At 41.5% G+C, this 27,311-nt stretch overlaps 1 protein-coding gene across 1 annotated transcript; it reads right to left on the bottom strand.

The window, feature by feature from the left end:
- Nucleotides 1–14,823: 14,823 nt before the first annotated feature.
- Nucleotides 14,824–15,777, bottom strand: LOC116865315 (olfactory receptor 52M1). The gene has a single exon (XM_032853584.1). It carries the CDS (start codon nt 15,775–15,777, stop codon nt 14,824–14,826), a length of 954 nt encoding a protein of 317 aa, XP_032709475.1.
- Between the last annotated feature and the right edge of the window lie 11,534 nt (nt 15,778–27,311).

Here is a 27,311-nt window from a genome sequence, read left to right as displayed (position 1 = left end):
GTAGGCAGAGAGGCAGGCAGAGATGAGAGAGAGGAGGAAGCAGGCTCCCCGCTGAGCAGGTAGCCCAACGCAGAGCTCTATCCCAGGACCCTGGGATCATGACCTGAGCTGAAGGTAGAGGCTTTAACCCACTGAGCCACCCAGGTGCCCCCACAGACTAGCTTTTATAGAGCAAAGGCCATGTGGTTGAGCCTGGCCAATGAGATTGTCTCCACCTGGCCTGACCCGTGCTTGCATTCTGGGCTTTATCTCCACCTGACCTGACCTGTCCTTGTATTTGGGCTCTGTTATCAGGGAGTGGTCGACCATGTTTTACTGGTTTCCCAGACTTGCTTTTAAGTAAGTTCCTCTGGGGGAGGAGGGGCAGGGTCAGTTTAAGTTTTACTGCACAAACAACAAAATGGCTGTTTAACCGAGATGGAGTCACTCTGGCTAAGTAGGCCCCTACAGGTTGACCTAGGTCATCAGACTCAAATTCTGGAACAGATTCATAACTGTATTAAGAAATTCCAGAACCCCCTCATCCCTAAATACAGCAGCTCACAAATGGCTTTCTACACTTCCGGAGACTGTTGACCCAGCCAGGTTAGATTGTCCTCACCTATAGCTACCTTCCTTTGGCAAGCTTCTCTGGATCCAGAGTAACTCAAATGAAATCTTCTGTGTCAGGCTTTGATGGCCCTTCATCAGGCATATCTAGGATCCTGTGATTCCTGCCACATAAGAATGGAGCAAAGCAGCCTCTTTGCCATTCTAAGCTCTCTGTGCTCCATAATCTGAAAGGAACAGATGAACTCAAACAGCTGAGCAGACTTCATGATGCTGCACACAGTAACTCATTTCTCTAAACCTCTATTCCCACCTGTTATCAGCTCTCCCAGAACACAAAACCTCTCCTTCCTGAGGTTGTCATTGAAAATGGAATCGGCACAAGCAACCAGATCAGAATAGAGCATCAGCTTTATTAACATACAATCAAATATTTTCCTCTTGGGAAGGAATAAGTCCAAGAAGGAACAAAAATGTTCATTTCTGGGAAAGAAACCCTCATGGGAGAAAGCACAAAAGACAGGCAACAGGGGTTTCTTCCTGCTCTCCTGACCAAAGCTATTTGTTTTTCCAACTACTGAGCTTAATAACAATTGTTGTTCCATTTTTTTTTTTTCTCTCTAGAAGAGATCAGCTGGGTAATTGGATACTCCTATTTCTAACATGACTTACAACTACTTCCTAAACAACTATTTTTATATACTCAAACTAGTGATGTTTGATTCCTTTGTTCCTAAAAAGCCTCTCAAATCAATAAACAACTTGGGCCAATTAACATAATGCTGCCTACTTGTGCATAGCTCTAGAAACTTGGAGTCCCATACACCATTGATTTCTAGAGCACATGAAACTCAGTTGATTTTTTGTTTTGTTTAATGGTTAAACCGTGAAAATGCAATCCTGGCTTTTAGGCTCCTATACTCATGTGGAACTCAAGGCCCTAGGAAAGTAGGGCTGCCCATTCAATCTAAGGTCTGAAGAGAGGATTCTGACCCCAGGATATGCTTTCTTCCTCCACACTCTCCATTACCCTACAAGGTAAGGGTAACTTCTTTAGCTTCATCCCCCATGAAGTTAAACAAGACACTTGAAGTACAGTCACTGAGTTTCTGGGGACAAAGCCAGGATATTGTTACCTAATGATGGTTCAGTGCTGTCCTCTAACTAGAATTATAATTACATGCACAGAGGCTACTCACAGAGCTTCCAGTTGCCCCCTCCAGTGGAGTGAGACAGCACTAACTTTTGTGGCAACAATGTGACTATACAGGGGTACTTCCCAGAAACTTGTGTCCAGAGATTTTATTAGAGCTTGGTCACATAGATCAGACTGACTGCTCATGTGGCCAAATTCAGTCTCCTGTCCCTCTTGAGATCAAGATAAGTGTGATCCAAAACCCTACCCTAAGCCACATTATCTAGTGAGGTCCAAAATGTCCCCCCACCCCCATCCCACCTCCCTCACCTGGTAAACAAAGACACAGGCATGGCTTGCCAAGAGCCCAGAGAAAAGGCAGGCCCTCAATTTGGGTAATCAATTCTTCACTCATTTCTTAGAATTTATTCTAAGAAATTAGAATAATTTCTTAGAATTATTCTAAAACTAGAGCTTTTGAATTATGTGGAACTGGCTGTGAAATCCCACACTCAAAGATTCTTAAGTTAAATTTTTAGCTGAACTTGAAATGTAGCTATTGTTAAACACATGTAGTGAGGTAAGTTTAAAATGATTATTTTGCTTTCATTTAGTCAACATGAAGGCCTCTGTGAGCTTTTTACTGAAGTGCATTTTAAAGATTTTATTTAGACGTGAGCAGAGGGAGAGGAAGCAGGGGGGAGAACCTCCAGCAGGCACTGGGCTGAGTGTGGTCAGGGAGCTCAGTCTCAGGACCTGACATCAAGAGTCTGTTGCTTAACAGACTGAGCCACCCAGGCACCCCACTATTGAAAGGCATTTAAAAGTAATTGCTATTTTTAAAAGGTCAAATATGGCTACTTTCTGAAAGTGGTTTCTACCTGAACTGTAAAAATATGTATCCTTCTTAGAAAATGTGTTTCGATTACCAAAAACTAGACCGGCTAGGCCAATATCACCTGTGGCATCTATAGTAAACATTGATTTTTCTCAACCCATGTAAGACTCCCCTAAGCGAGCTCAATAAGGCTCAACTTGTACTTTCAACAAGTTTACTGAGTATGTATAGTCAAGTCTGGGATCTGCTCCAAATGAAAAGGATACACTGACTTCTTCCTTGAAGTGTTTACACAGCCATGATAAAGGAACACAAGAGCTACAGTTAACTTGATATTCTAGGCTTTTGGTATTTTGGTTTTCTTATAAACAGAAGTTACACTTTAACAAGTGATATCTGTTAACATCCAATGTTCAGAACTCCGCTTTTAACACAAACTCCTATAAAGAATGCAATTATGTGAAGTTCCTTATGGAGGTAGGAAGTCTTCTAAAACTAGTTTTAAAAATTCTGATTTTTTGACAAGAGATCAATTGAGCCCCAGGAGTCCCCTCTAAATATGGAATGTATCACTAACTTCTAGCTTTCTAGAAATAGAAACTTGAAGGATATGGAAAGTACTGTTTGTCTCCTAGAGTAGTGTTTGGGTGTATAATTAGGCAAAGCCATAATAATCTCCCTTCCAGGAGATGAAATAACAGGTTTGCATACTTCTAAACCTGCTTAACACAAAGAACCCCACTATATGTACTAGTGCATATATATTAACTAGTATGTGAGCTGAATCTTGACCAAAATACCAACTGCATAACTAGTCCTCCAAATGTGTATTTGCTAATTAACTGAACATACAGCTTTAACTACTTGGAATATAAGAATATCCTCTTAGTCACATCGGGCTCTCTGCTCTGCAGGGAGCCTGCTTCCACCTCTCTCTCTGTCTGCCTCTCTGCCTACTTGTGATCTCTGTCTGTCAAATAAATAAATAAAATCTTAAAGAAAAATATCCTCTTAGTTCCTTCAGTTGGGTAACACTGACATGTGAAATAAATGTGCATTGATTGCAATTGTCAATTCTGACAAGCTAGCTATCTGCTGTAGTCTGCAGAATTCATATTGGGTAAGACTTGAAACTCCTATGTAAACACATTGTGCTAAGGAGCACAGATAAGGTATTTAAAATAAATGTTGGGGTGCCTAGGTGTTTAAGTCACTTAAGCATCCAACTCCTGATTGTAGCTCAGTTCATGATCTCAGGGACCTTGGATCAAGTCCCACTTTGTGTTCCGTACTTGGGACAGGGAGAAGTGTGCTTGAGGATTCTCTCTCCTGCTCTTTACCGCACTTGCTCGTTCTACTTATTTTTTTTAATGGCTTAAATCCTCCTGTGGGAGGCACTTTGTTCACACTTCCACAATCTCTAGGTAACCTTGGGGCAACTAGCATACAGGTCTTTGGAGTGCTTTAAGCTGCACTTGAATTTGTCCTCCATAGCATTCTCAAAACTCTAGACTGTAATGAGGGTGGGAGTCAAGTTAAAACAAAACAAAACAAAAAACCTACTAAAACCAAGAAAGGTGGCATTTTGCCAAGAGCCTTAATGAAACATGGGTCTACTACATAATCTGAATCTAAAAACAAATCAGGGGCTGGAAGTTAAGTAATTTAAATCAAACTTGTTCCAGTGCAATATTCAGAGTACTTTACAAATAACATTTATTATGGCAGGAGATGCTTGCTTAATTCTGTGAAAGAGGCTGTATGACCCTGAAACAAGTGATCCAATTACAACACTATCTCCCAGAACTCCTTACAATCCAATATGAGTAAAATGGGTCACTGCCAGATTGGATCAGAGCATTTCCTAATGTCAGATAAGTTATCTTTCATGGATAACATTAAACCCATTCCAAACTGGGAAAGTCTTCCTATAACTAAACTTAGTCTGAGAGATTCTGGTTGAAGAATATGAGCTACCCATAAGAATCTGAGATACCCATAAATTTAGCATCCTACAGCTAGGATTCTGAAGCTTTATATTGTCTAGCTGCAACTCTGCTTTGAAGTCTCAGGAAAACAGAAACACACAATGTCCTGGCAACAGAACCTCTCTACAAAGGTAGAAGAAAGAAGTTCTGAATAAATACTAGCATGTGATGCACATGACAAGCAACAGGCTAGAGATTACAAAGACAGAGAAATACTATACACTTAGCATGCATGTGATGGGGTATATCTACTTGGCTATCAAGATAGACAATAATGAAAAACTTAACACTTCTGGCCGCCTCATCATAAATTCACCTGGTGGTTGAGATAGCCACCTGTGCTTAATTGCCTTTATCCAAAGGAAAAATTTCTATCTTCAGAATGGGAGGTAGATCAGCACCACGAAGACAAGTATTAGCTGAAGTTAGGCTCCTATCATCCCAAAGAAACCTAAAGACAAGAGTAGCACCACCCATTTCAGATGGCTTGGAAAGCCAGTGAGTGGTGAAGACAAGATGCCTATGTAAAAACTAGTGGTACTCCCAAGTTGGTACTCTGCAAGGTTCATCTGTTTTTGTAGCAGCCCAAATGAATTGGGCTCAGACTTCGGAAGTAAATAGGAGAAGAACCATGTTTTTCACTTACCTAAACACATGAAATTAGAACTTAGTCATTTTTTTACTCTGATGCTATGTAATCTTTACATAATGTATTTGAAAGTTTCATCCATGTGTGTTTCTACAGTTCTTTGACTTCTGACATTCCACTATGTGATTATTAGCTTAAGCATGTTCTCATGATTGTTTGAGTTGTTTCTAGGTCTTTGCTATTGGGAGAAATGCAGCCATGAGCACCTTTTACATGTCTACTACCATACATGTTAGCCTCTTGGCACTCTTAGAAGTCAAGGTATAGGGTATACAAAATCAGTCTCGGGAGAAAATACCAAACCATCAGCCAAAGTCCTTGCATTAACTTACACCATAGGAGGAAACTCTGAACCAACATCCTCTCCAACTTTTAATTTTAGACCTTTAATTTTCAAAAACTAATTCACTACGATTTTGATGTATATTTCTCTGAGCATGAGTCACTTCTCATGTATTTAAAGATTTTCTTCTCTGTGAAATAACTTGTCATTTTTGTCTCTTGATATTGATTCTTCATGGTAGTTCTTTATATAAGTCCTTTGTGTATATCCTGAGTTTCCATTTGTAACCTCTCAATTTAAGGCAGTTCTTGAGAATTTAGTCAGAAGTTCTAACTTTCTTGTAGATCTTTTTTGAAAAATTCATCGATCCCAAGGCCTGAAACTTATCCATATTTCATTACCAAGAATTGAAATGTTATTTTCATATATAAATCCTTAATATTTGGAGCTTATTTTTACATATGGAATAAAGTAGTCATCCGACTTTCTATGTGAATGATTTTTTTCCCAGCTGGACTAATTGAATAGCCCTCTTTTCAGTAAGTGACTTTACTAAGTTAAGAGAATATTGTGTACAAAGAGCTGTTGGTCTTCTTTAGGAGTCTGCTGTCTGTGAGACTATACCTGGACTTGGGGGGCTGGGAGACTGGTCTTGGACCTGTATAGCTGAAATAACAAAGACTCTCATAGGAAATCTATGCTATGATCTATACCAAGTCGGAATATAATGTTTCAGCATCATCCTTAACAACTCTTCATACCCCTGTGGGGATGAGGGATCCAAGAAGCTTCAGATATAGAATGTACCAGTGGGATTGAGCATGGTGAGCTGCTTTATGCGAGGTTAAAACTTATTTTGCCTTTTGAAGATACTAATCCAAGTGTGTGTGACTGCTGCTGGTAATGGTTCATCTGCTCTAATCCTACTTCAGTGGGTTGTTTACCTACTGGATTAGTTGTTTCTTAAACATCTTCTGCCCTGTGAGTTCACTTCCCTGGTGGTATTGGCTACTACCAAACAATATGTGATTCACATGGCACTGCAGATTCCCAGAACCAATGAGCAGGTATATGAGCCCCAGAACAAGCACCCAAGGCGCCAAATTTAGATAGTAAATCTTTTCCTTTCCCACAAAAATCTAAACCTTCTGTGTTCCCTAGGGAGAAAACTTAAAGGAGAAATCTCCTTGGGTAACTTGTCAATTTTGCGAATGTCAGAGGGTGGGGATGCAGGTACTTGAGGTTAGTTGTACCCTACCTGTTTCTCAAGGGACCTCATCAGCACAGAGCTGCTCTATGATGGGACTTCTGAGGACAACAGAGTCCACACAAACAAGTGTTAACTAGACACTGTTTATTCCAAGGCAATGCAGGGGAAGAACAAGACCCAAGATCCTGCTGTGTGATGTTCATTGCATTTTCCCACAGCCATGCTTCGAGGTCTATCTTCTATCTTAGGCCAAAGTTACTATCCTGCAAACCTGCTGGTTATTTCTCATCCCAACCTCCCCCAGAGTTTTAATTTCTATCTTAGTTTCCCATATAGGGTACCTTTGAGATTGATCTCGGAAAGCAACCAGCAGTTATACTGGTCTACCATTTGAGATTAAGAGCCCTGTGGATCTCACACCTGGAAAGACCTTCTCAGATGCTCAGGGGGCTCAGTCTTAATCTTTCACAATGACCCCTGTGATGCAATTAGGCTAGCCTTGGACTTCATGTTGGAGGTACTTGTGTGTGATACTGTGCTGTAGAACTTTGAAAAATATTTTCAGGGGTGCCTGGGTGGCTCAGTGGGTTAAAGCCTCTGCCTTCAGCTCAGGTCATGATCCCAGGGTCCTGGGATCGAGCCCCGCATTGGGCTCTCTGCTCAGCAGGGAGCCTGGCTCCTCCCCTCTCTCTGCCTGCTTCTCTGCCTACTTGTGATCTCTGTCTGATCTCTGTCTCTCTGATCTCTGTCTCAAATAAATAAATAAAATTTAAAAAAAAAATAAGAAAAATATTTTCATTTGTATATACACCTACTTATAATCATGCTGAAAACATATCATTCAGTAGCACTCTGTGGATAGAGGTACAGTCTGAGTAGGAAGCTATTTTATCTTGTGTATGAAGCAAATCCCACGTTTGTCACAAAGCCTGTGCAAAAATATAGCCATGAGTGTTCTAATAGTAAATCCTTGGCTTGGGGCCGAAAATGTCCATTTTAGGTAACAAATAACAGATATTTTCTAAGAGTGGGCTTAGTAGAACTGAGCAGAAGAATGCCTCCTGGAACAGAGATGGAGAATGGGACCTCCACACAAGAGATCCTAGCAGCTCAGGTAGTACACACAATGAACATTCAGCTGAGTGGCTGAAGTTCCCCCAGGAGTATTCCTTTTTTTAACTTGCTCTTAGAACCCAGAGCTGTTCAGAAATTTTGCCCTTGTAAGGGTCAGGCAGTTGATAATATATTCTTTGTATTCTCATCTAAGTCCAGGAGTTGGGAGGGAGATAGAAGTATCTTAGAGTAGAAACCTAAATTCCCTATCCATAAGTAAACTTCACATAAAAACAAGCTGCTACAAAGAAATTGAGGAAATGGAGTCGTAACAATAGCCTAGGACTGCTCTGGACTAATAGATATTCTTGTGCTCTCTCCCTTCCATAAAGTGCCACTGATTCTGAGGAGTGCCTATGGTAATATCAAGAGAGTGGCTCTGCCTAAGGCTGCACTTTGAACTCAGCTGGTATAACACATGTTTGACACTAGGTCTTACAGACTTAGATCAGCACTAGAATGTCCCCCAGGTCTTCTGTTCTAGTGTAAGAAAGGCATTGTTGAGAGGCTTACTGAGGATTGTGATGATTATGTGACTTTTGTTCTCTTAAATGTCTGAGCAGTCCTTGGAAAGTCAGTCTTCATAAACTAACTTGTGAAAATGAAGATTTTTCAGTGGGATTCCCCATAATTGCATCAGAATAGGTTCTGCAAAGAGCGGATGCCAAGATGGAATGAGATGTGTCAGAGGTTTCTTCATTCAGGGGGAAATGCCCTTGAAGGAAGATACAAAGGGATCCTGAGGTGGGAAGAAATATGAGATTACAGTGCAGGTCTGATCTCTGGGAGGGAGGGAGGGAGGTTAAGGGGAGGAAGGTCTTAAACTCTGCATTTCTAAGAAAGCTTTGTCAAGGCCAGAGATTCCTTGTGCCAAAGGCATCCATAAGAGGAGTCCAGTTCCAGCATCCCTCAAGAATGGGTGTGCCTCTTAGTATTAAGCTCAGTGATTTGGTTGGAAGCTACTAACTGGCTGTGGAACCTAGGCAGTGCCGTGAATTTCTGAGCATAGTGATAGAGGCTGTCAGTCAAACATGCCCTCTGCAGTCAGATCTGAGCAGCATGTTTGCATGGTGACTACAATCCATTCTTCCACTGTATAGCGGTCATTCAGATTTTGGTAGCAGCACCTCATAATTTCCATGAGCACTTGCTAAGGGTAGATTAGATGAAGGTTGATGGGAGAATGGCAGCTCCAGTCTCAAACTCCTATCAGAACCACAGCTTTCACTTACTTCTCCTCCCATTGTCTATCTGGAGTTCCTTTCACTCTCTACTATCACCACTGCAATCCTGGTGGCTTACCTGATGGAGTAACATGATTCTTCATTTGTGAGGAGGCTGAACGCTTGGTAATCATACTCTTCAAATGTGGGGGTTGTTGCAAATGTACACTCCTGCTTACAATGTGGCATGGGTACCAGAAAATGCCCAAATGGATCCCCCTGGCTTCTCCCTTACAAATTCTTCCCTATTTCCATTGTAAAAAGCAGCTGTCTTTTCAATTAGGTCAGTTACTTCTGCCAGTAAGGTAACTCCTTAGCTGTTGGTCCCTGAGTGCTGGAGTCCAAAGTAGACTGATGGCAGCTATAAATTGTAGCTCAGTAGAACCCTTGCTGTATCCTAGGAGGATCCGGACTTCCAATATTGAAGAACTGAAGAGTTCCTGGGACAGGAAACCAAAGCCCCCTAGTAGATCATGGAGACTGTAGAATATTCCTGTGTCTACCCTTTTGTTCTGGGCTTCTGTGTCCTATTGGGTACCAAGCACCAGATAGAGATCTGATTTAATGCAAATGTGGCATCCTAAAGGAAGATATTCTATTCTTGTCAAGTGTTGCCTCTGAGCTGCTTTTTTAGCTTTCAGAGGACTGCTCCAGCATTCTGAGGCCAACTGCTCCTGGTTAGTGTGAAGTAATATTAATTCTTGCAGTGGATTCCCATAGCCATGAACCCTATCCTGCATATCCTACTGTGAAGAATGCCCATTCTTTTGTTACTGTGTCATGTAGGATCTCTTGCCCATAAATCAGCTATTCAAAGCCCGAAAAGTACTGCTACCCAAGGCTCTGTGGACAAGAAAGGCAAATCCATATCCAGAAGTACATAGCACTGACAGCACAAACCTTCAACGTAGTTGGCTTGCCATCGGGTGACCTTAAGGAACAGTATTACATCTGGGTTTCAGCATTGATCTCTATCGCTGAACTTCAGAGGCAGTAGTAGCTACTCAACCTTGGGCTTTGGGACTCCACTTGGATGGACCCACATAGTCTCCTTTGCTGTTATGGCTGCCACTCTAATAATCCATCATACAAGTTCTGAGCTGATCGCTGATGAATGTCAACTGGCACAATCACCTCAATGGCTTTGTTTAGAGCCCCTTTGGGTGTATGCTTTATACAGATGGAAAGATCTTCAATTTGGGCCCAAGTCCCTTATGTCCATCTTTATACCTCAGACCTCTTTGCTTTAAATCACCTATCTCTTACTCTCTAGGCCCCTCCCCCAAAGACTTACATTCTCTTGGACCATATGGCCATCCACACAGCAGGAATGACCTATTGTACCACTCGAAATTGTGCCATTTGGGAAGACTTCACATTCTCTATTCTTTCAAAGCCTCAAGCCCACTCCTGTGTGTAACTGTAATGCATCTGCCATCCATTTTAGGCCCTGCTGTTCTTATGGAAAGATGGTTTTGTGATTTGTCCCACATAACTGACCACCTAGATGTACACAGGCAGGCTAAGGAATGTCATTTGTGAGACTCCAGCTGTGTGAATAACCTTGGGAGCCTAGTAGAAAATGTACTATCTGGCCTACAGGTCAGAACTGGCCCTTCTGTTCTGGATGCCAAGAGCTACAAATCATGTCCCCCACCCAGCTCCAGGCTGGATTGGGACCCCAGAATGGAATCCCAAAGGGGAGGCAGACACACATAGCCCAGGCTCCTTGAGAATCTGGAAACATGCTAACATAAAAATGCAGCTCGCTCCAGACTGCACGTAGGCAAGCAGATGTTTAGTTTCAAACCCTATTATTTGTCCTATAAATCCTAACCTTATGGGGATGATCATTTGGATGTCTCCCTTGAGGGGAGGATGCTCCACCCAGGCCTCTAAATCGGGACTCCAGCCTGGTTGTTTCCACTGGGCTTCCCCGGCTAAGGAGGTTGGCTGTTTTAAGTACCTGATTTGATGTGACTTGGCCTTATCCTCATTTATTGCCTGCTACTACCTTCACTTATGTATAGATTCCTTTCTTCTATTAGCTTTCTATAATAGCTTTCTTCCCTTTCCTAAGCCAAAACATGGCTACAAAATCTTGTGCAGAACACATGCCTTCCAACTCCTAATGGAAACCAGCCCTGATTTTTTTTTCCTCTTTCTGTTGGTTTAACAGACCCTTCATACAGACACTGATGTGATTTGGGGGAGAAGGACTGGTGAAAATGCTGTGGAGGGCATGAGTCTAGGATACCTGCTCCTGCAACTTAAGCCTTCTGGTCTTTCTTGGTTTGATCCTGGAGGAACCACTTCCATCTCTCGCTGCTGCTGGAGTTGTGATCCAACCAGATCCCCATTTTACCTTCTGCTTGCTCTGACCACTCTTGGTCCTCCAAGAAGTGAACCACATGATGGGATTACACATGTGAAATTTACTGGAAGCTATGCCTATGAGGGAAATGCAGAGGGAGCTAGATGCTGGGCAAGCTATCAGATCACAATGCCAGTCTGACATCTGTAGAAGACTGAAGAAGGCTAAGGAAGAAAAGGTCTCAGACTTCACTGTAAATATAAAAGCATCAGCAAGGCCATTCAGGAGTCCTGGAGTCATAGTTCCCTGTCAGAAGGAATGGGCTAACTTACATCCCTATAATGCCTAGTCATTAGCTATGAGTTGCTTGTGAGAAAATGTGACCTTGGCAGAACACAGTGATGGATTTTTAGATGGCAACAGCTAAGGCTATCAGTGGATCACACTCCTACACTGATCTGGGAGGCATATTTAGAGGTTGCCATAATAATCTCCATGGTTTATTGTATGCTCTCTAAACCTTAGTCTTTCTGGCTAGGTAGCCAACTGAATGCCTCTTGGATACATGCAGGTTTCACAATATTTAGGTGAGCCTGGTTGTGGGTATTAAGGAGGGCACATATTACATGGAGAACTGGATGTGGTGCATAAACAATGAATCTTGGAACACTGAAAAAAAAAAAAACTTAGGGGCACCTGGGTAGCTTAGTAGTTTAAGTGTCTGACTCTTTCTGCTCCGGTCATGATGTCTGGGTCATGGGATTGAGGCCTACATCAGGCTCTGTGCCAGTGGTGGCTCTACTTGAGATTCTTGCCCTCCCCATTTGCATGTGCTCTCTATCTCAATAAATCTTAAAGAATACATTAAGACCATAGAATTGAGGGACTGTGGTATTCCATAGCCAGTCTGACAAAATTCAGTCTTTGGAGTATAAAGGCAAATTCACATGCTAGGCTCAATTCCAAAGTATAGGTGCCATAAATTGGGTCCAAGCTTATGTCCAACTCCCTTGAGTATATTCTCCTTCAGAAAATTTAAATGTTCTGCACTAAAGGAGAATAACAAGGTTTCTAACATTCCAATCTTAACCTGCTTAAATGCTAGAGCTTCATAGGTAATTCTGGGTCTTTGAGCCTTACCCTTTCTTGCACTCCAACAAGAGGGCCCTGAGAGCCAGTGAGCTGTATTTGGCTCTTAACTCTAAACCTCTTCCCTTGGTCCCCAACCATGGTGGGGATAGGCAAAATAGGATTATGACTGGATTGGTTTTCCATTCATATGGAGAATATTTGACTCTTCCCAAAGTCAGACATAAGATTCAGGAAAATGGAACACCATGATGGAAAGATGGGATAGAAATTAGATATATTAGAAGAAATATGGATATAATCAGAACCCTAAATGATCACACACTTAGATACCCCAATCATGAGGCAATTAATGAATAGCCAAAGCAAAATGAGAAGTCCTTTATTCAGGTTGTCCGTAGTGATCTTTCCTTTGTACTTGACTGATTCCCTTTATACTAAGCTCTGTGATCACTTGTATCTACTAGGCTTTGAGTATACAACATCTCCCTGCCTAGTTATACTTAGGGATTAGAACGATCACATGGTCCTCTCAATTGATGCAGAAAAAGCATTTGACAAAATCCAGCATCCATTCCTGATTAAAACACTTCAAAGTATAGGGATAGAGGGAATGTACCTGAACTTCATCAAATCTATCTATGAAAGACCCACAGCAAATATCATCCTCAATGGGAAAAAGCTTGCAGCCTTCCTGTTGAGATCAGGAACACAAGGATGCCCACTCTCACCACTCTTGTTCAACATAGTATTAGAAGTCCTAGCAACAGCAATCAGACAACAAAGAGAAATAAAAGCTATTCAAACTGGCAATGAAGAAGTCAAACTCTCTCTCTTCGCAGATGACATGATTCTTTATATGGAAAACCCAAAAGACTCCACCCCCAAACTACTAGAACTCATACAGCAATTCAGTAACGTGGCAGGATACAAAGTCAATGTACAGAAATCAGTTCTTATACACTTACAATGTAATCAAACTTGGATTGAATCCAGCTCTACCCTTGTGAGAGGAGACTGAGCTGGGCATTCCGAGGTGGGAGTAAGGAGTATAATGTCTGCTGTATAAGGAACATTAAATATACAACCATTTAGTCCTTGGGGAAGAGGCTTGTCAGCTTTTCCATGGCTGAGTAAAATGCAGGTTAGAAGGATTAGAAGCTTTGGAGTTTTTAAACTGCCAAATTCCTGATTTTAACTCTGAGTAACCTTGGACAATCCTATCAGTTCTGCGAATGTCAATTTTTCTCCTCTGCAAACCAGAGATAATTTCTGCTGTACAGTGTGGTTGTAAGGATTACATTAGTAACTTTCAGCATCTACTTAACTAGCAAAGTGCTTTATAGTCACCTTGTAGATATTGAACTAATAGTTTAGAAGGTAAGATTAATGTTCCTAGACATGCTAGAATTCATAACTTCACCTTATTCTGTGATTGATTAAAAGAACAGACCTCATGATCAGGGATCCTACAGATAGACCAACGGAGACTTCTGTGCGTAGAGGAGGCTCTCCTCCTCAGGACCTTTCCCATGCTTCAGGCTACTTGACGGGAGTGGGCCTGCAGGGGAAGTACAAGTGTTGTGTTGAGACCTGGTGGTCTTGTCTCATTACGCTGACATTTTCCCAGGCCACGTTCTTTTAGAACACTCCATGCTTTCTTAGTACAAGCTGTTTTAGTAGCATCTGCTAAAGGCTTAAATCAAAACTGCTTTGCTTGTTGCTAAGGCCACTTAAATGATTCCAGGTTTTTAGGATTTATTTAAAACATAAATAAAAATAGACTGAGTAGAATATATTATATAACAGTGTTATCAACCAAAGCACTTGATCTATGCATTTTTTAAAATATTTTATTTATTTGACAGCGATCACAAGTAGGCAGAGAGGCAGACAGACAGAGAGAGGGAAGCAGGCTCCCCGCCAAGCAGAGAGCTCAATGCGGAGCTCGATCCCAGGACCCTGGGATCATGACCTGAGCTGAAGGCAGAGGTTTTAACCCATTGAGCCACCCAGGTGCCCCTTGATCTATGCATCTTAGAAACTTCATATGCAGTTTATAAAGTAAGAGTATTCTTTCCTGTTTCCAATGTGTAAAATGTGAACAAAACTAGCTACCTCCTAAAGATGTTGGGATATATGTAAGACTTACATAAGTGGTGACTGGACACTAACCACTATTTATATTACTGATGTCATCATGATTTCACCTTGAAAGCTCAAATACCCTTTAGTCTTAAAAAAAAAAAAAAGTAAAAACAACTACCCTTAGAATTTAGAGTTGTCCTGTCTTGGCATTCCTTTGGAATCACACAAACTAGAGAACACTGGGGCCCAACATCTCAGACTGGTTGTAATTCCCATTTGGCAAGCTGCCTACCATATTTCAATTCCTTCTCTATGTGTTCCTATTTGAAAGAAAAGAAAGTAAGTCATTTAATCTTAGTTTCTGTCTTTGGGATTTGAAGAAGCCGCTCACAGATCTGCTTGGTACGGACAGCGTAGACGATGAGATTAAGGATTGGAGGAATGAGGAGGTAGAAGTTGGCCAGTAGAGTGTGGATTGGAGGAGGCACTTGGTGACCAAATTGGTGAATGAGAGAAGAAACAGCAATAGGAACGTAAAAGATCAGAATGGCACAGATGTGAGAAACACATGTCCCCAGGGTTTTAAGCCGGGCCTCAGGTGTGGCCAGTCCCATCACAGCCCGGAAAATCATCACATAAGAGGCAGCGATGGCCATGGAATCCAGCATCAGGACCAGAAACCCAATGCTCAGCCCATAGACATTGTTTACCCTACTGTCACCACATGCCAAGGTGACCACCGCCATGTGCTCACAGTAGGAGTGGGAGATGACACGAGCTTTATAAAGGGGTAGCCGCAGGCGGATCATCAAAGGCAGAGGTCCGATGTATAGTACACCACGGAGGAGGGCAGCCAGCCCCAAATGTCCCATCACAGTATGAGTGAGCACTGTAGTGTGACGGAGTGGATTGCAAATGACCACATATAGGTCAAAAGCCATGGCAAGGAAGATGCCTGACTCGACTGTGGCAAAGCAGTGGATGAGGAACATTTGAGCCAGGCAGGCATCCAGGCCAATGTCCCCAGCACCAAACCAGAAGATTCCCAGCAGTTTGGGCATAGTAGAAGTGGACAGAACCAGGTCAATGACAGCCAACATACACAGGAAGAAGTACATGGGTTGGTGCAGGCTATGTTCCACCTTTACCATAGCCAGAATGGTGACATTCCCCACCACAGCAACCAAGTACATGGAGCCAAAGGGGATGGAAAGACACATATGCAGGGACTCTAACCCTGGGATGCCGGTGAGCTGGAAGGAGCTGGGTATTGAACAGACATTGTGAGAAGGGAGCATGATTCATAAATGAACCTTCTCACCTGTGGCCCAAAATGCAGTAGAAACTTTTTCTAGAAATAAAAAACAAGAATATCTTATTAAGTTATATAATAAAGAATAAGATCATTGATGCTACAGACTTTCTTAGAAGAAACTATAGAAAAATGTCCTAGTTTAAGTGTCATGTTCGTGCTTTCATAGTATTGAAAAAAAAAAATTACCAAGTAAAAGCTAAACACATTCAAATGAATGTAGGAGTATTTCTTTATAATAGGACTCTCGGAGTAATGTGCTTACATCAATAAATTACATGAGACAGACTAGTACTAGTTTTTAGTCTTTTAACTCTGCAGGTAGGCTATGTGACATTTCCCAGGATTATATTAGGATTATATTAGAAGGCCTCAAAATACAAGCTCCTTGAAAAGAAGAAATAGTTGATGCTGAAAGATACAGTGAGAGACTCCTGGGACTGTCTAGGTTGTATGGTAAATTTGAAGTTTAAGCTAGAGGCCAGCATTTGCTAATACATGAGTCGAAACATTTAGCCTGCAAGCCAAAAATCACAAAGCAGAGACATGGGCCAATAAAGGACTTCAGAGGATGGAAACAAAGGTTTTCCTGAAAGGTGAAAGCTGCTGAATGTAGCGCAGTTTGTGCTTCTGCCCAAAGGCAGGTCCTTGTAAGGGCCTTCTCCCTTCATGGAGGCTGAGTAGAGAAGATTGCAGAAGAGAAGAGGGTCATCCCTAGGAAGAAAGAAAACACATTGAGCTCTAGTGGCAAGCCTAGAGGATGAGTATTTGGCCAGACAAGAAATACCATATTCAGAGTCCAGGGCAACCGGCTTCAGAGAGATTAGTATGAAAAAAATACGTGGGAACAGTTTCGGGGTTTTGTTTTCTAGGATCTAAAGGATCATACTGGAATGTTTCCTATCCTATTAGAGGAATGTCAAGGACATGGAAAAGCATATAAGAATCTTTGTCTCCTAGATCTTGAGTGTTGTAAGGTTGAGTATAGCAGGGTAGTTAGTAGTCTGGGCTTTGGGATTTTCCAGATCTGGTTTCAGATTGTGACAGTAGGAGCTGACACAAGTGCTATTACCCTATCAGTTACATGAATGACTTCATATGACAACAAACTTAAACAGTTGTGGCCTAGAGGAGGCATGAGGATTAAAGGAGAATGCAATGTGTGACACATTAACACTAAGCATTATTAGCTATTTCTAGTTGTTGAGAATAATGTTCAAAACCAAAAATACATCCAATAAAGCTCAAACTTTGGAATGCCTGTCTCTGTAGGGAGCTGTGGAACAGGGAGGAAGACAACCATACTAGTGACTTTATCCCACAAAATTCTTCATGAGCTGCGTTTCCTCTCCAACTCAAGATTCTCCTAGGTCAGTACAAATGGGAACAGTGTTGGCAATAGCCATAAAAAGGCAAGGTAAGAAGGCTGAGTCAGTGGGGCTGGGCAAGACGAGCACACAGGAATCAGTCCATGATTGAAGAAACCAGATGAGCTCAGGTAAAGGGAGCCTCTCTTGGTCTTCTAACCCTGTGTGCTAGTTATTCTCCATTTGTCCATCCGAAGCTCTGTCCCAGGTCCCTAGAAACTGATATTCATGGATTGCATCAGTCAGGTTCCCTTCTCTTGTGGTTTCTGGGTGGGCTCACCAAAATGAGGTCACTAGGAGATAGGAAGTGAGACAAGAGATCTGGAATTTGTTCCCCCAGTTCCCTTCCTGCCAAACATGGCGCTGACATGGTGTTCTACCAAATGCAATAGTGTCTTCCCTTTTGTCATCAGGCCCGAGTTAGGTAATGCTGTGCAAAGTCTGTTCTGGTGCTTTACCATCGCTTATTCAGTTTCCTTAACTCTTCCCAGGCTTCAGCGAACAGTCCCTTCATTTGCTCCCTTCACCAGGCCACTAGTTTGGGTCAGACCAGACCCCGATAGTACACAATCTTTACTCAGTATTGTCTTTGCAAAGCAGTTTGCGTCCTCAGCAGGACACATAATCTAAAAGTTGTCAACTTTACTGAATTGGTTCTAAAGGCAAAACAATGTCCTGGTAGTCAAGGGCTAAATGACCTCTACCAGGACTTCTAAACTGAAAAAAAGAGAGGACTTGGCTCCTTCACCCCTGCCTCTACTTGACTGGCCTTCATAACCTGATGTTATACTAAGCAAAGTTGTATTCAAGTGGACAGTAAGCTTTACTCCAGAAAGGGAAAGTCTTTGAATGGAAAAGATGGTAGGACTTGCCAAGCGAATTTGTCTTCTCTTCCCATGCTCCTCCCCCATCATAGCAGTTACCCTTTTCCTGTGTTAGTGCAGAAGTGGTTTTCAGCAGTCTTATTGCTTTAATGCCATTTGAGTCCCAGCACTACTGAGTCACACCCTGGATCAACAGTTTTCTTCTGAGTTTGGGCAGGATCCTCCTATTGTAGGAGGATCTCACAACCCAAGGTACATACAAGGCTAAATATACCAAGGGAACTCTAGAAATGGGGAGAAATTTCTCTTGAAAGCCAGCAAGCCAGCCTCTACTACATCATAGACCTTCTTAGAGCCAACCCACAAGTCTTCATTCCTCTGGACTAGTTTCAAGCCCTGAAGGTGGATTTGGTTTCTTTCCCTTATCCTATACCTGACAACATACAGAGCTGTTTCCCCAGTGGCAGCTTCCTCTTCCTATCCATCTCCAGGAGCACTCCATCACAATGAAGAAGCTACCCATGACTGGAGAAATGCACTTCCACTGTGGAATGGGGTTGGGCTGAGCCTTGGTTAACTCTGCCAACCCCCATTCGATCCCTAAGATCCTATCTTTCCTTAGCTTATACCTCCCTAGTCAGAAGCAACATTCACACTTTAAATACAATAGAAAAGGGCTACTGCTGCTCCTGCTCAGAATGATTGTGAAGGGTATGAGTCACAACGTGCCACCTGAGCTCTATGCAAAAACACCAGCCATGGCTCTTACTGTTCTTTACCCTGCCCACAATCTTCCAACAAGGCTGAATTTTTCCACTTCCCAACTGTAGCATGTTCTTTTGCCTGAGAATTACTCATGTTTTCTCCTGGTGTTGTGATGGTATACTCATCTTCCTCACCTAGCTAATCCTTATGATTGTTCCTTGCCATAGCCTAGATGTCCCCTTAAACCTGTTCTAACCCTCCCTCCGTGCTCAGTGCCTATCTTTGTACTATATACACAGTGTTCTGAGCTGCCTGCTCCCATGCATGATTCCTCAAACAGAATCTATATTTAATAGAGAGCATGCCTATCTTATTCTCTAGTGTAATCCCTGTGAGAGCCCAGCACTGGATATGTCAAATAAGAATAACCTATTGCCTATTTAAAGCACCTGGAGGTGTTTTGGAGGGCCTTGTATTGGCATTGAACTAGAGGCTGCTTCAGACTTCCTGAGTGGGACTCTGCGAATTCCACACTTCACATCCCCTTGCAAGAGAATTCCTTCCCTTGGAGTCTGGTCTTGGAGAGTTCAACAGGAATATAATCAGAAGTAGAATGCCTAAGGGTCCCAAGGCTGCTCATCCTAAAAGGCTTGGAACCCTTCCTGATGACCTCTGTTCTTTCAGATTCCCTTTTATAAGATGCTCTTACCTGGGCTAGGTAGTGTCAGAGCAAGAGCCTGGGGCTCTGCAAATGTCTCTGAGGCCTGGCACTTATAAGCATTCTGTTTCGGGGCCAAGGGAATTCCATCTGGACTGGTAACCTTCCCACTTCCCTCAGTGGACATGGGAAATAGCAGGCTTTTTCCCAGAAGAATGAATGTAAAATCTAAACTTAAGCGCAGCTATGCTTAGTATGTCAGAGTTCGTCCAGAGAGGTCTAGGGAATATAGACTTTCTAACTGAGTCATGATCTCTTGGGTAGGGTCCAAGTCCTGCTCTTGCTGGTTGTATCTGGCCTCCCTGGAGTCTGCAGGTATTCTGAGGACCCTGAATAGAAATCAGAAAGGCCTTTCTAGAGAAAGGATGAGGAGTCTCCTTTAAAATTAGAGCTCAGCCTGGCTGTAAATCTGTAAGGAAGTTTGATATCTTACAGTATTTGGAGGGGATGATAATTTCTCAAACTAACTTTAAGACAAATGAATGCCTATTCCCTAAAAATTAGATACTGTGCAAATTTCTCTCCCCACTCACATTGTGAGAGGTATGCCTATGGCTGTATAAAAACATTAAAGGTATTAACTTCCCCTATAATTTAATATCTTAAATCTATGTTAAATGTGTCCAGTGTCCATTCAGCCTTGGAAGCAGAGGTGAATCAAAAATAAACATGGTCCCTGTTGATTCTAGCCTGTACAGGAGAGGGCATCCTGGCCCAAGGATGAGATACCATGACAGTCTGGGCTCCACAACACAAAGGAAAACTTCAAGCTTTATTAGATACCTTAATCCTTCATTTGCATGGGCTGACTTGGCTTCTCTTAGAGCCTGAAGCAACTATGGATGTACAGCTGGATGACGGAATCCCCTTCAGATCTGTGTCCTCATAGACGATGAGATTAGTCTAGATAACACTTGAAACCTCTGTTCATTCAGGTGTCAGAATGACTTGACAAATGATAGGTTGTATTATACCAATGAGAATTAGAAGCTCTTTTAATGTTTAACTCATTAAATGAAATTGCTATGCCAGTATCAAGTACTGCTCTCCTGTCTCATGTTCTCATCCCGTTACTATATTGTGCTGCTATACTTTGGGTCCTCTGGCTATCATTTCCCAAATTCTTCTTTTCACCTAAACAACACTCTGAGATATGAGCTCTTAGAGTCCTCACTTCTCAGATCAAGATACTGAGGGCACAAAGAAGCTAACTAATTTGCCTGAAACTTACATAGGTAGCAATGAAAAACAAAAGTTTGGGTAGGCTTAAATTTTACATTTTCAGTCCTAGTTTGCTAATAGTTTATGAATGCCAGATTCTTTTTCTGCATCTATTGATAACATAATTTTTTCTTTAGACAATTGAGATAAATTACAACAATTTTTTGAAATGTTGAGTCAGCCATGCATACACAATAAGTCCGTTGGTCACAGAGCATAGGCTTCTGCATTGTCAGATTTGGTTTGCTAGCCTTTTGCAGATGATTTTTTTTCTGAGACTTTTCCCAGGGAACCCATCTGGACCAGGTGTCTCATTATGGAAGGTTATTAATTACTTTCCTTATTTAAGTTTGGTAGCCTGTCTTTCAAGGAACTGGTCTGTTTCCTTAGGTTACCGAATGTATGAGCATAGAGTGGTTCAAAATACTATTAATCCTACATGGGATCAGTGGTTGTGGTCCTTCTTCTATTTCTGTTATTAGTAATTTTTCTTTCTTCCTTGACCTGGCTATAGGTTTATCACTTGTACTGATTCTTTAAAAGAACCAGTTCTTGGTTTTGTTGATGTTCTCCATTGACTTCCTGATTTCAACTTCATTGATTTCTTTTAATTATTTAAATTCAATTAGCCAACATATAGTACATCACTAGTTTCAGATGTAGTGTTCAATAATTCATCAATTGCATATAACAGTCAGTGCTCACATCACATGCCCTCCTTAATGCCTATCACCCAGTCACACCATCCCCATACCCACCTCCCCTTCAGCAACCTTCAGTTTCCCATAGTAGAGAGTCTCACATGGTTTGTCTCCCTCTGATTAATTCCCATTCAGTTTTCCCCCCATTCCCTTATGATCCTCTGTGCTACTTATATTCTACAGTGAGTGAAACCATATAATAATTTTCTTTCTCTTATTTCACTTAGCATAATAGCCTCCAGTTCCATCCATCTTGATGTAAGAGGTAGGTCTTCAACCTTTCTGATGGCTGAGTAATATTCTGTATATATAAACCATATCTTCTTTTTCCATTAATCTGTTGAAGGACATATCTGTTTCTTCCACAGTTTGGCTATTGTGGGCATTGTTGCTGTGGATGTTGGGGTACAGGTGCCCCTTCTTTTCATTACATCTGTATCTTTGGGGTAAATACCAAGTAGTGAAACTGCTGGGTCATATGATAGCTCTATTTTCAACATCTTGAGGAACCTCCATACGGTTTTCTAAAGTGTCTGTACACCTTGAATTCCCACTAACAGTGCAAGAGTGTTCCCCTTTCTCCACATCCTCTCCAACATTTGTTGTTTCCTGTCTTGTTAATTTTTGCCATTCTAACTGGTGGTATCTCAGTGTGATTTTGATTTGAATTTCCTTGATGCCAAGTGATGTTGAGCATTTTTCATGTGTCTGTTAGCCAAATATATGTCTTTGGAGAAGTGTCTGTTCATGTCTTCTGCCCATTTTTTTGACTGGATTATTTGGTTTTTGGGAGGTTGAGTTGGAAAAGTTCTTTATAGATCTTGGATACCAACCCTTTATCTGTACTCTCATTTGTAAATATCTTCTCCCATTCCATAGGTTGTGTCTTAGTTTTGTTGACTGTTTCCTTTGCTGTGCAGAAGCTTTTTATCTTGAAGTCCCAAAAGTTCATTTTTGTCTTTGTTTCCCTTGCCTTTAGAGATGTATCTTGAAAGAAGTTGCTGTGGCCAATGTCCAAGAGGTTACTGCCTATGTTCTTCTCTAGGATTTTGATAGATTCCTGTCTGACATTGAGGTCTTTCATCCATTTTGAGTTCCTTTGTGTATGATGTAAGGAAATGGTCCAGTTTCATTCTGTATGTAGCTGTCCAGTTTTCCCAGCACCATATACTAGAGTGTCTTTTTTCCCATTGGATATTTTTTCATGATTTGTCAAAGATTAATTGACCATAGAGTTGAGAGTCCATTTCTGGAAATTCTATTCTGTTCCATTGATTTATGTTTCTGTTTTTGTGCCAATACCATGCTGTCTTGTGATCATAGCTTTGTAATATAGCTTGAAATCAGGCAGTGTGATGCCCCAGCTTTGTTTTTCTTTTTCAGTATTCCCTTAGTGACTCAGGGTCTTTTCTGATTCCATATAAATTTTAGGATTATTTGTTCCAGCTCTTTGGAAAATGTCAATGGTATTTTAATAGGGATGGCATTGAAAGTGTTGATTGCTCTGGGCAGTATAGACATCTTAACAATGTTTATTCTTCCAATCCATGAGAGTGGAATGTTTTTCCATCTTTTTGTGTCTTCCTCAATTTCTTTCTTAAGTGTTCTCTTGTTTCTAGAGTATAGATCCTTTACCTCTTTTGTTGGGTTTACTCCTGGGCATGTTACGGTTTTTGGTGCTATTGTAAATGGAATCAATTCCCTAGCTTCTTTCTATAGTTACATCGTTAGTGTATAGCAAAGCAACTGATTTCAGTGCATTGATTTTTGTATCCTGCCACATTGCTGAATTGCTTAATGAGTTCTAGTAATTTGGGGGTAGAGACATAGTGTGTCATTTGCGAAGAGTCTGACTTCTTTGCCAGTTTGAATGCCTTATATTTCTTTTTGTTATCTGATTGCTGATGCTAGGACTTCTAGTACTATGTTGAACAACAGTGAGACTGGGCATCCCTGTTGTGTTCCTGACTTTAAGGGAGAAGCTCTGTTTTTCCCCACTGAGAATATTTGCTGTGGGCTTTTCACAGATGGCTTTTATGAGGTGGAGCTGAGCGCTGAGGCCTAGAGCTAACACCAGGAGACTGAGAAACTGCGAACAAATGCTACCACTTGGATACTGGGATGGCAGGATTACTCCCAGTGCATGTAGACTCCAAGGTCTGACCTACAGAAAAGAGCAATCACAGAGCTCTTCAAAGACACTGGGGTTCCCCTGACAAACTCATTTGTCACAGTTGTGGTGAAAGGTATATTCTCTGGACCCTGTAAGGGTGGGCAAACAGACCTTAAATGACAAATCTACCTTAACTTTCCATTTCCAGTCTCTGAATTCCTTTCTGTACAGTTTTCCAAGGCAGATTTGGCATTTCAAGTTAATTTATTGCGGGCCATGTTTTGGTCCATGTTTTAGCCAGTAAACCATACTGTTAGACCTTTTCTAACTTCTTGAGTTGCAACATTAAATCTGGAATCTCTGCTTATTGGACTCCCCTCAATAAACTTAACCAGATCCCATTTTACCTTCCTTCCACTATTACCCAACACACTTAGTGTCCATTTCCACACATATTCTCTGGATTTGTCTGTATGAATTAGAAAAGTCGAGTTCTTCTGGAGTATAGTGCTTTTTCTCATAGGTGACACTTTATACCCCATCTTTAGAGCTCTTTCTGGAACTCAAGCATAGTAATAGACCTAAAAGTAAAGTGGATGTGGATCCCAAGGAGAGCCTGCATTATCCTGTATGACAACTGCCTTAGGGGAAGTCACTACAGGTTCCTCAGCCAATTTAGGATTAATCCCCTTCAGACAGGCCACTTTCACTGGCAAAGAAGATTCGTCAGAATGAAAGGGCTCAATGTCCCAGCCTTATCAGGTTCTTCTCCTATATCCCCATTCCAACTTTCAGGATCCCATTTCTTCCCAGTCAAGACCCTTACTTTCTTAGAGACCCTGCAAGACTGAGTTCAACTTGCACTGTAATTGAGCCAGTCCCAGCATAATCTGTGGTCATTTCTATTTGTTTTGCCCCCAGCAGTCTCAGGCCTGTGGCCACAGGGAACACCTAGACAATTTCAGGTCATTTATATAGTTCTTGAACTGGAAATTCAAATGTCAGAGCTCATCTTTTTTCCCCCCACTTTGTCCAGCAACATTAGGAATAACTAGCCAATTCCATTCTACTTGTTAACTTGACAAATGTTTGATGCTGTCCTACAGGGCCACTTATAACCTTGCCTCCTAAAAGTATTCGATTATAAGTATCCGTGGTAATACTTCATGTATCTCTATTGCCCTATCATGCCATGAACTGTTCATTCTTTACTGCTGGAAATAATGGTGTTTTTAAATATAATCAGATCAGAGAACCAATTCTAGACTCTAGAATCAATTTAGAAAACTCACTTTTACAAGTCTGTTCTTCTAGTTTCCAAAAGCTGAGTTTAGGGATTTCTAGAAAAACAGAACCAGAAGGGCGTGTGTGTGTGTGTGTGTGTGTGTGTGTGTGTGTGTGTGTGTAGGAGTAATCTTAAGGAATTGGCTTATGTAACTAAGGAAGGTGGCAAATCCAAAATTTGAGGAGTAGGCCAGATTCTTCCTCCCATGAATAAAGTTAGGGTAAGGAAGACTTACTAGGTGAAAGCACAAAAAGGGAGAAATCTATATTCAAAAAAAAAAGCAATGTAAAATGTTGGATAATGTGAGTAGGGATCAAAGTGTTCTCTGCTGACTTTAATTGTAGTTGATTTTTAGCTGCTATATCCCAAGCAACTTCTGCCAGCCATAAACCCCACCAAACTGAACATACGACCTATAGAAACAAAACCATTCTTCCTGCCTCACTACTCCAGTCTACTATTGACTTTGAAAACCAGTATCATGACCAGGGTCTCTGTCTCTTAATAACAAGGGTGTGGAGTCAGTGCATTCCTTCAGAACACTGATTTGTGCAGAGATCATGATTCAACATAACTTCTGTAATTGTTAACCAAAGTGATCCTTAGAAACTGATAGACTGCCAACTTCAATTTGGGCTTTAAAGGAGTTAAACTGTTACTAAAATGCAAAACCAGAGTGTGGAGAAATGGGAGCACTGTGATTACTCAGTATCTGAGGCAATCCGGAAGTCTCTCTCCATCCACCACTAATTAGGAATTGTACTGAGGCCATATACCCCCAGGAGGGGACTCCTTTCAGGGTCATTGTTAGGGATGGCATTGAAATACAAAGTTCATAAACAATCCTGGAAAAGTGAAAAAATAATTAAATTTTATTTAAAAAAAGACAAAGTTCAAGGATAGATCTCCCAGTGTATGCAATCTTTCAACTAATTGACAAATGACTTTCCAGGTAATAGAATGAGTTCTTTGATCAGGTAAATGGGCAAAAAGTCTTGTGGGCATCCATGGAGTAACTTGTGGATTGAATGTATGTTTCCCCACCATCCCCCACCCGACCCCAAATATCATAAAGCCCCAGTATGGCTACTTGGACATGGGTCCTCTAAGAATTGATTATGGTTAAGTGAGGTTATAAGGGTAGGGCCCTGGTCTCATAGAATTAAACACTAGAGAGCTCTCACTTTCTCTTCATGTATGCACAACCAAGGAAAGGCCATATGAGGACATAGCAAAGAACTGGTGGACTATGATCCAGGAGAGCCCTTACTGTAGATCAACCATGCTAATACCATGATCAGACTTCCAGCCTGCAGAACTGAGAATTTAAGATTTTATTTATTTGACAGAGAAGGCAGATGTTTAACCCACTAAGCCACCCAGGCGCCCCCTAGAACTAAATTTTAATTTTTTTTATTAACATATAATGTATTATTAGCCCCAGGGGTGCAGGTCTGTGAATCGCCAGGTTTACACACTTCACAGCACTCACCATAGCACACACCCTCCCCAGTGTCCATAACCCAACCACCCTCTCGCTACCTCCTCCCCCCAGCAATCTTTAGTTTGTTTGGTAAGATTAAGAGTCTCTTATGGTTTGTCTCCCTCCCAATCCTTTCTTGTTTAGAACTGAATTTTTATTAAACTAACCAATCTGCAGTATTTTGCTTTAGCAGCCTAAGAAGACTGATTCATCTCATTTCTGGCGGTCAGTGGTCATTTGATAACTTCCTCTACTCCAAATTATAACTTCCCCTTTCATTGCAGTTATCTTGTACTTGCTTCACTGTTTGTCTTTAGATGTGTAGATGATGGATAAAGTTGTTCAACATTTGTGGGTTCCTGAGGAGCTATACTCAGTTCTAGAGAGAACAGTGGGGTTGAAGGGAAATAGAATGATTTTTTTGGTGGGGGAGGTTCTAAGGTACTTGTTATTTATTTATTTTTTTTATTTTTTAATTTTTTATTTCTTTTCAGTGTAACAGTATTCATTGTTTTTGCACCATACCCAGTGCTCCATGCAATCCGTGCCCTCTCTAATACCCACCACCTGGTTCCCCCAACCTCCCACCTCCTGCTCCTTCAAAACCCTCAGATTGTTTTTCAGAGTTCATGGTCTCTCATGGTTCACCTCCCCTTCCAATTTCCCTCAACTCCCTTCTCCAAATCTTGTTTTTAATCAAACATGCTTTTTCTTTAATATTTTATCCATTTATTGACAGAGAGATAGCACAAGTAGGCAGAGCTGGCAGGCAGAGGGAGAAGGAGAAGCAGGCTCTCCACTGAGCAGGGAGCCCAACATGGGGCTCGATCCCAGGACCCATGACTCATGATGAAGGCAGAGGCTTAACCAACTGAGCCACCCAGGTGCCCCAAACATGCTTTTTTAAAAGAAGGGAAATTCACAATGTTGGTGAAATATACATAGTATATAAAGTTAACCTAGGCCATACCTTATATTTTTTTTTAAATAACATAAACAATAACTGAAGTACCCATAGGGATTATATAAACAGCTGGTGGTTTTTCACCCTTCTCTTGTGAACTTTCTCCCAGTATCCCCTTTGGAGTCCTTAAAATACCTCT

Source organism: Lontra canadensis, unplaced genomic scaffold (genome assembly GCF_010015895.1).
Source record: "Lontra canadensis isolate GAN:19392208 unplaced genomic scaffold, GSC_riverotter_1.0 scaffold7, whole genome shotgun sequence".
Classification (NCBI taxonomy): domain Eukaryota; kingdom Metazoa; phylum Chordata; class Mammalia; order Carnivora; family Mustelidae; genus Lontra; species Lontra canadensis.
Note: the sequence above shows the minus strand (reverse complement) of the source record. Positions and strands in the feature narration are given on the sequence as shown.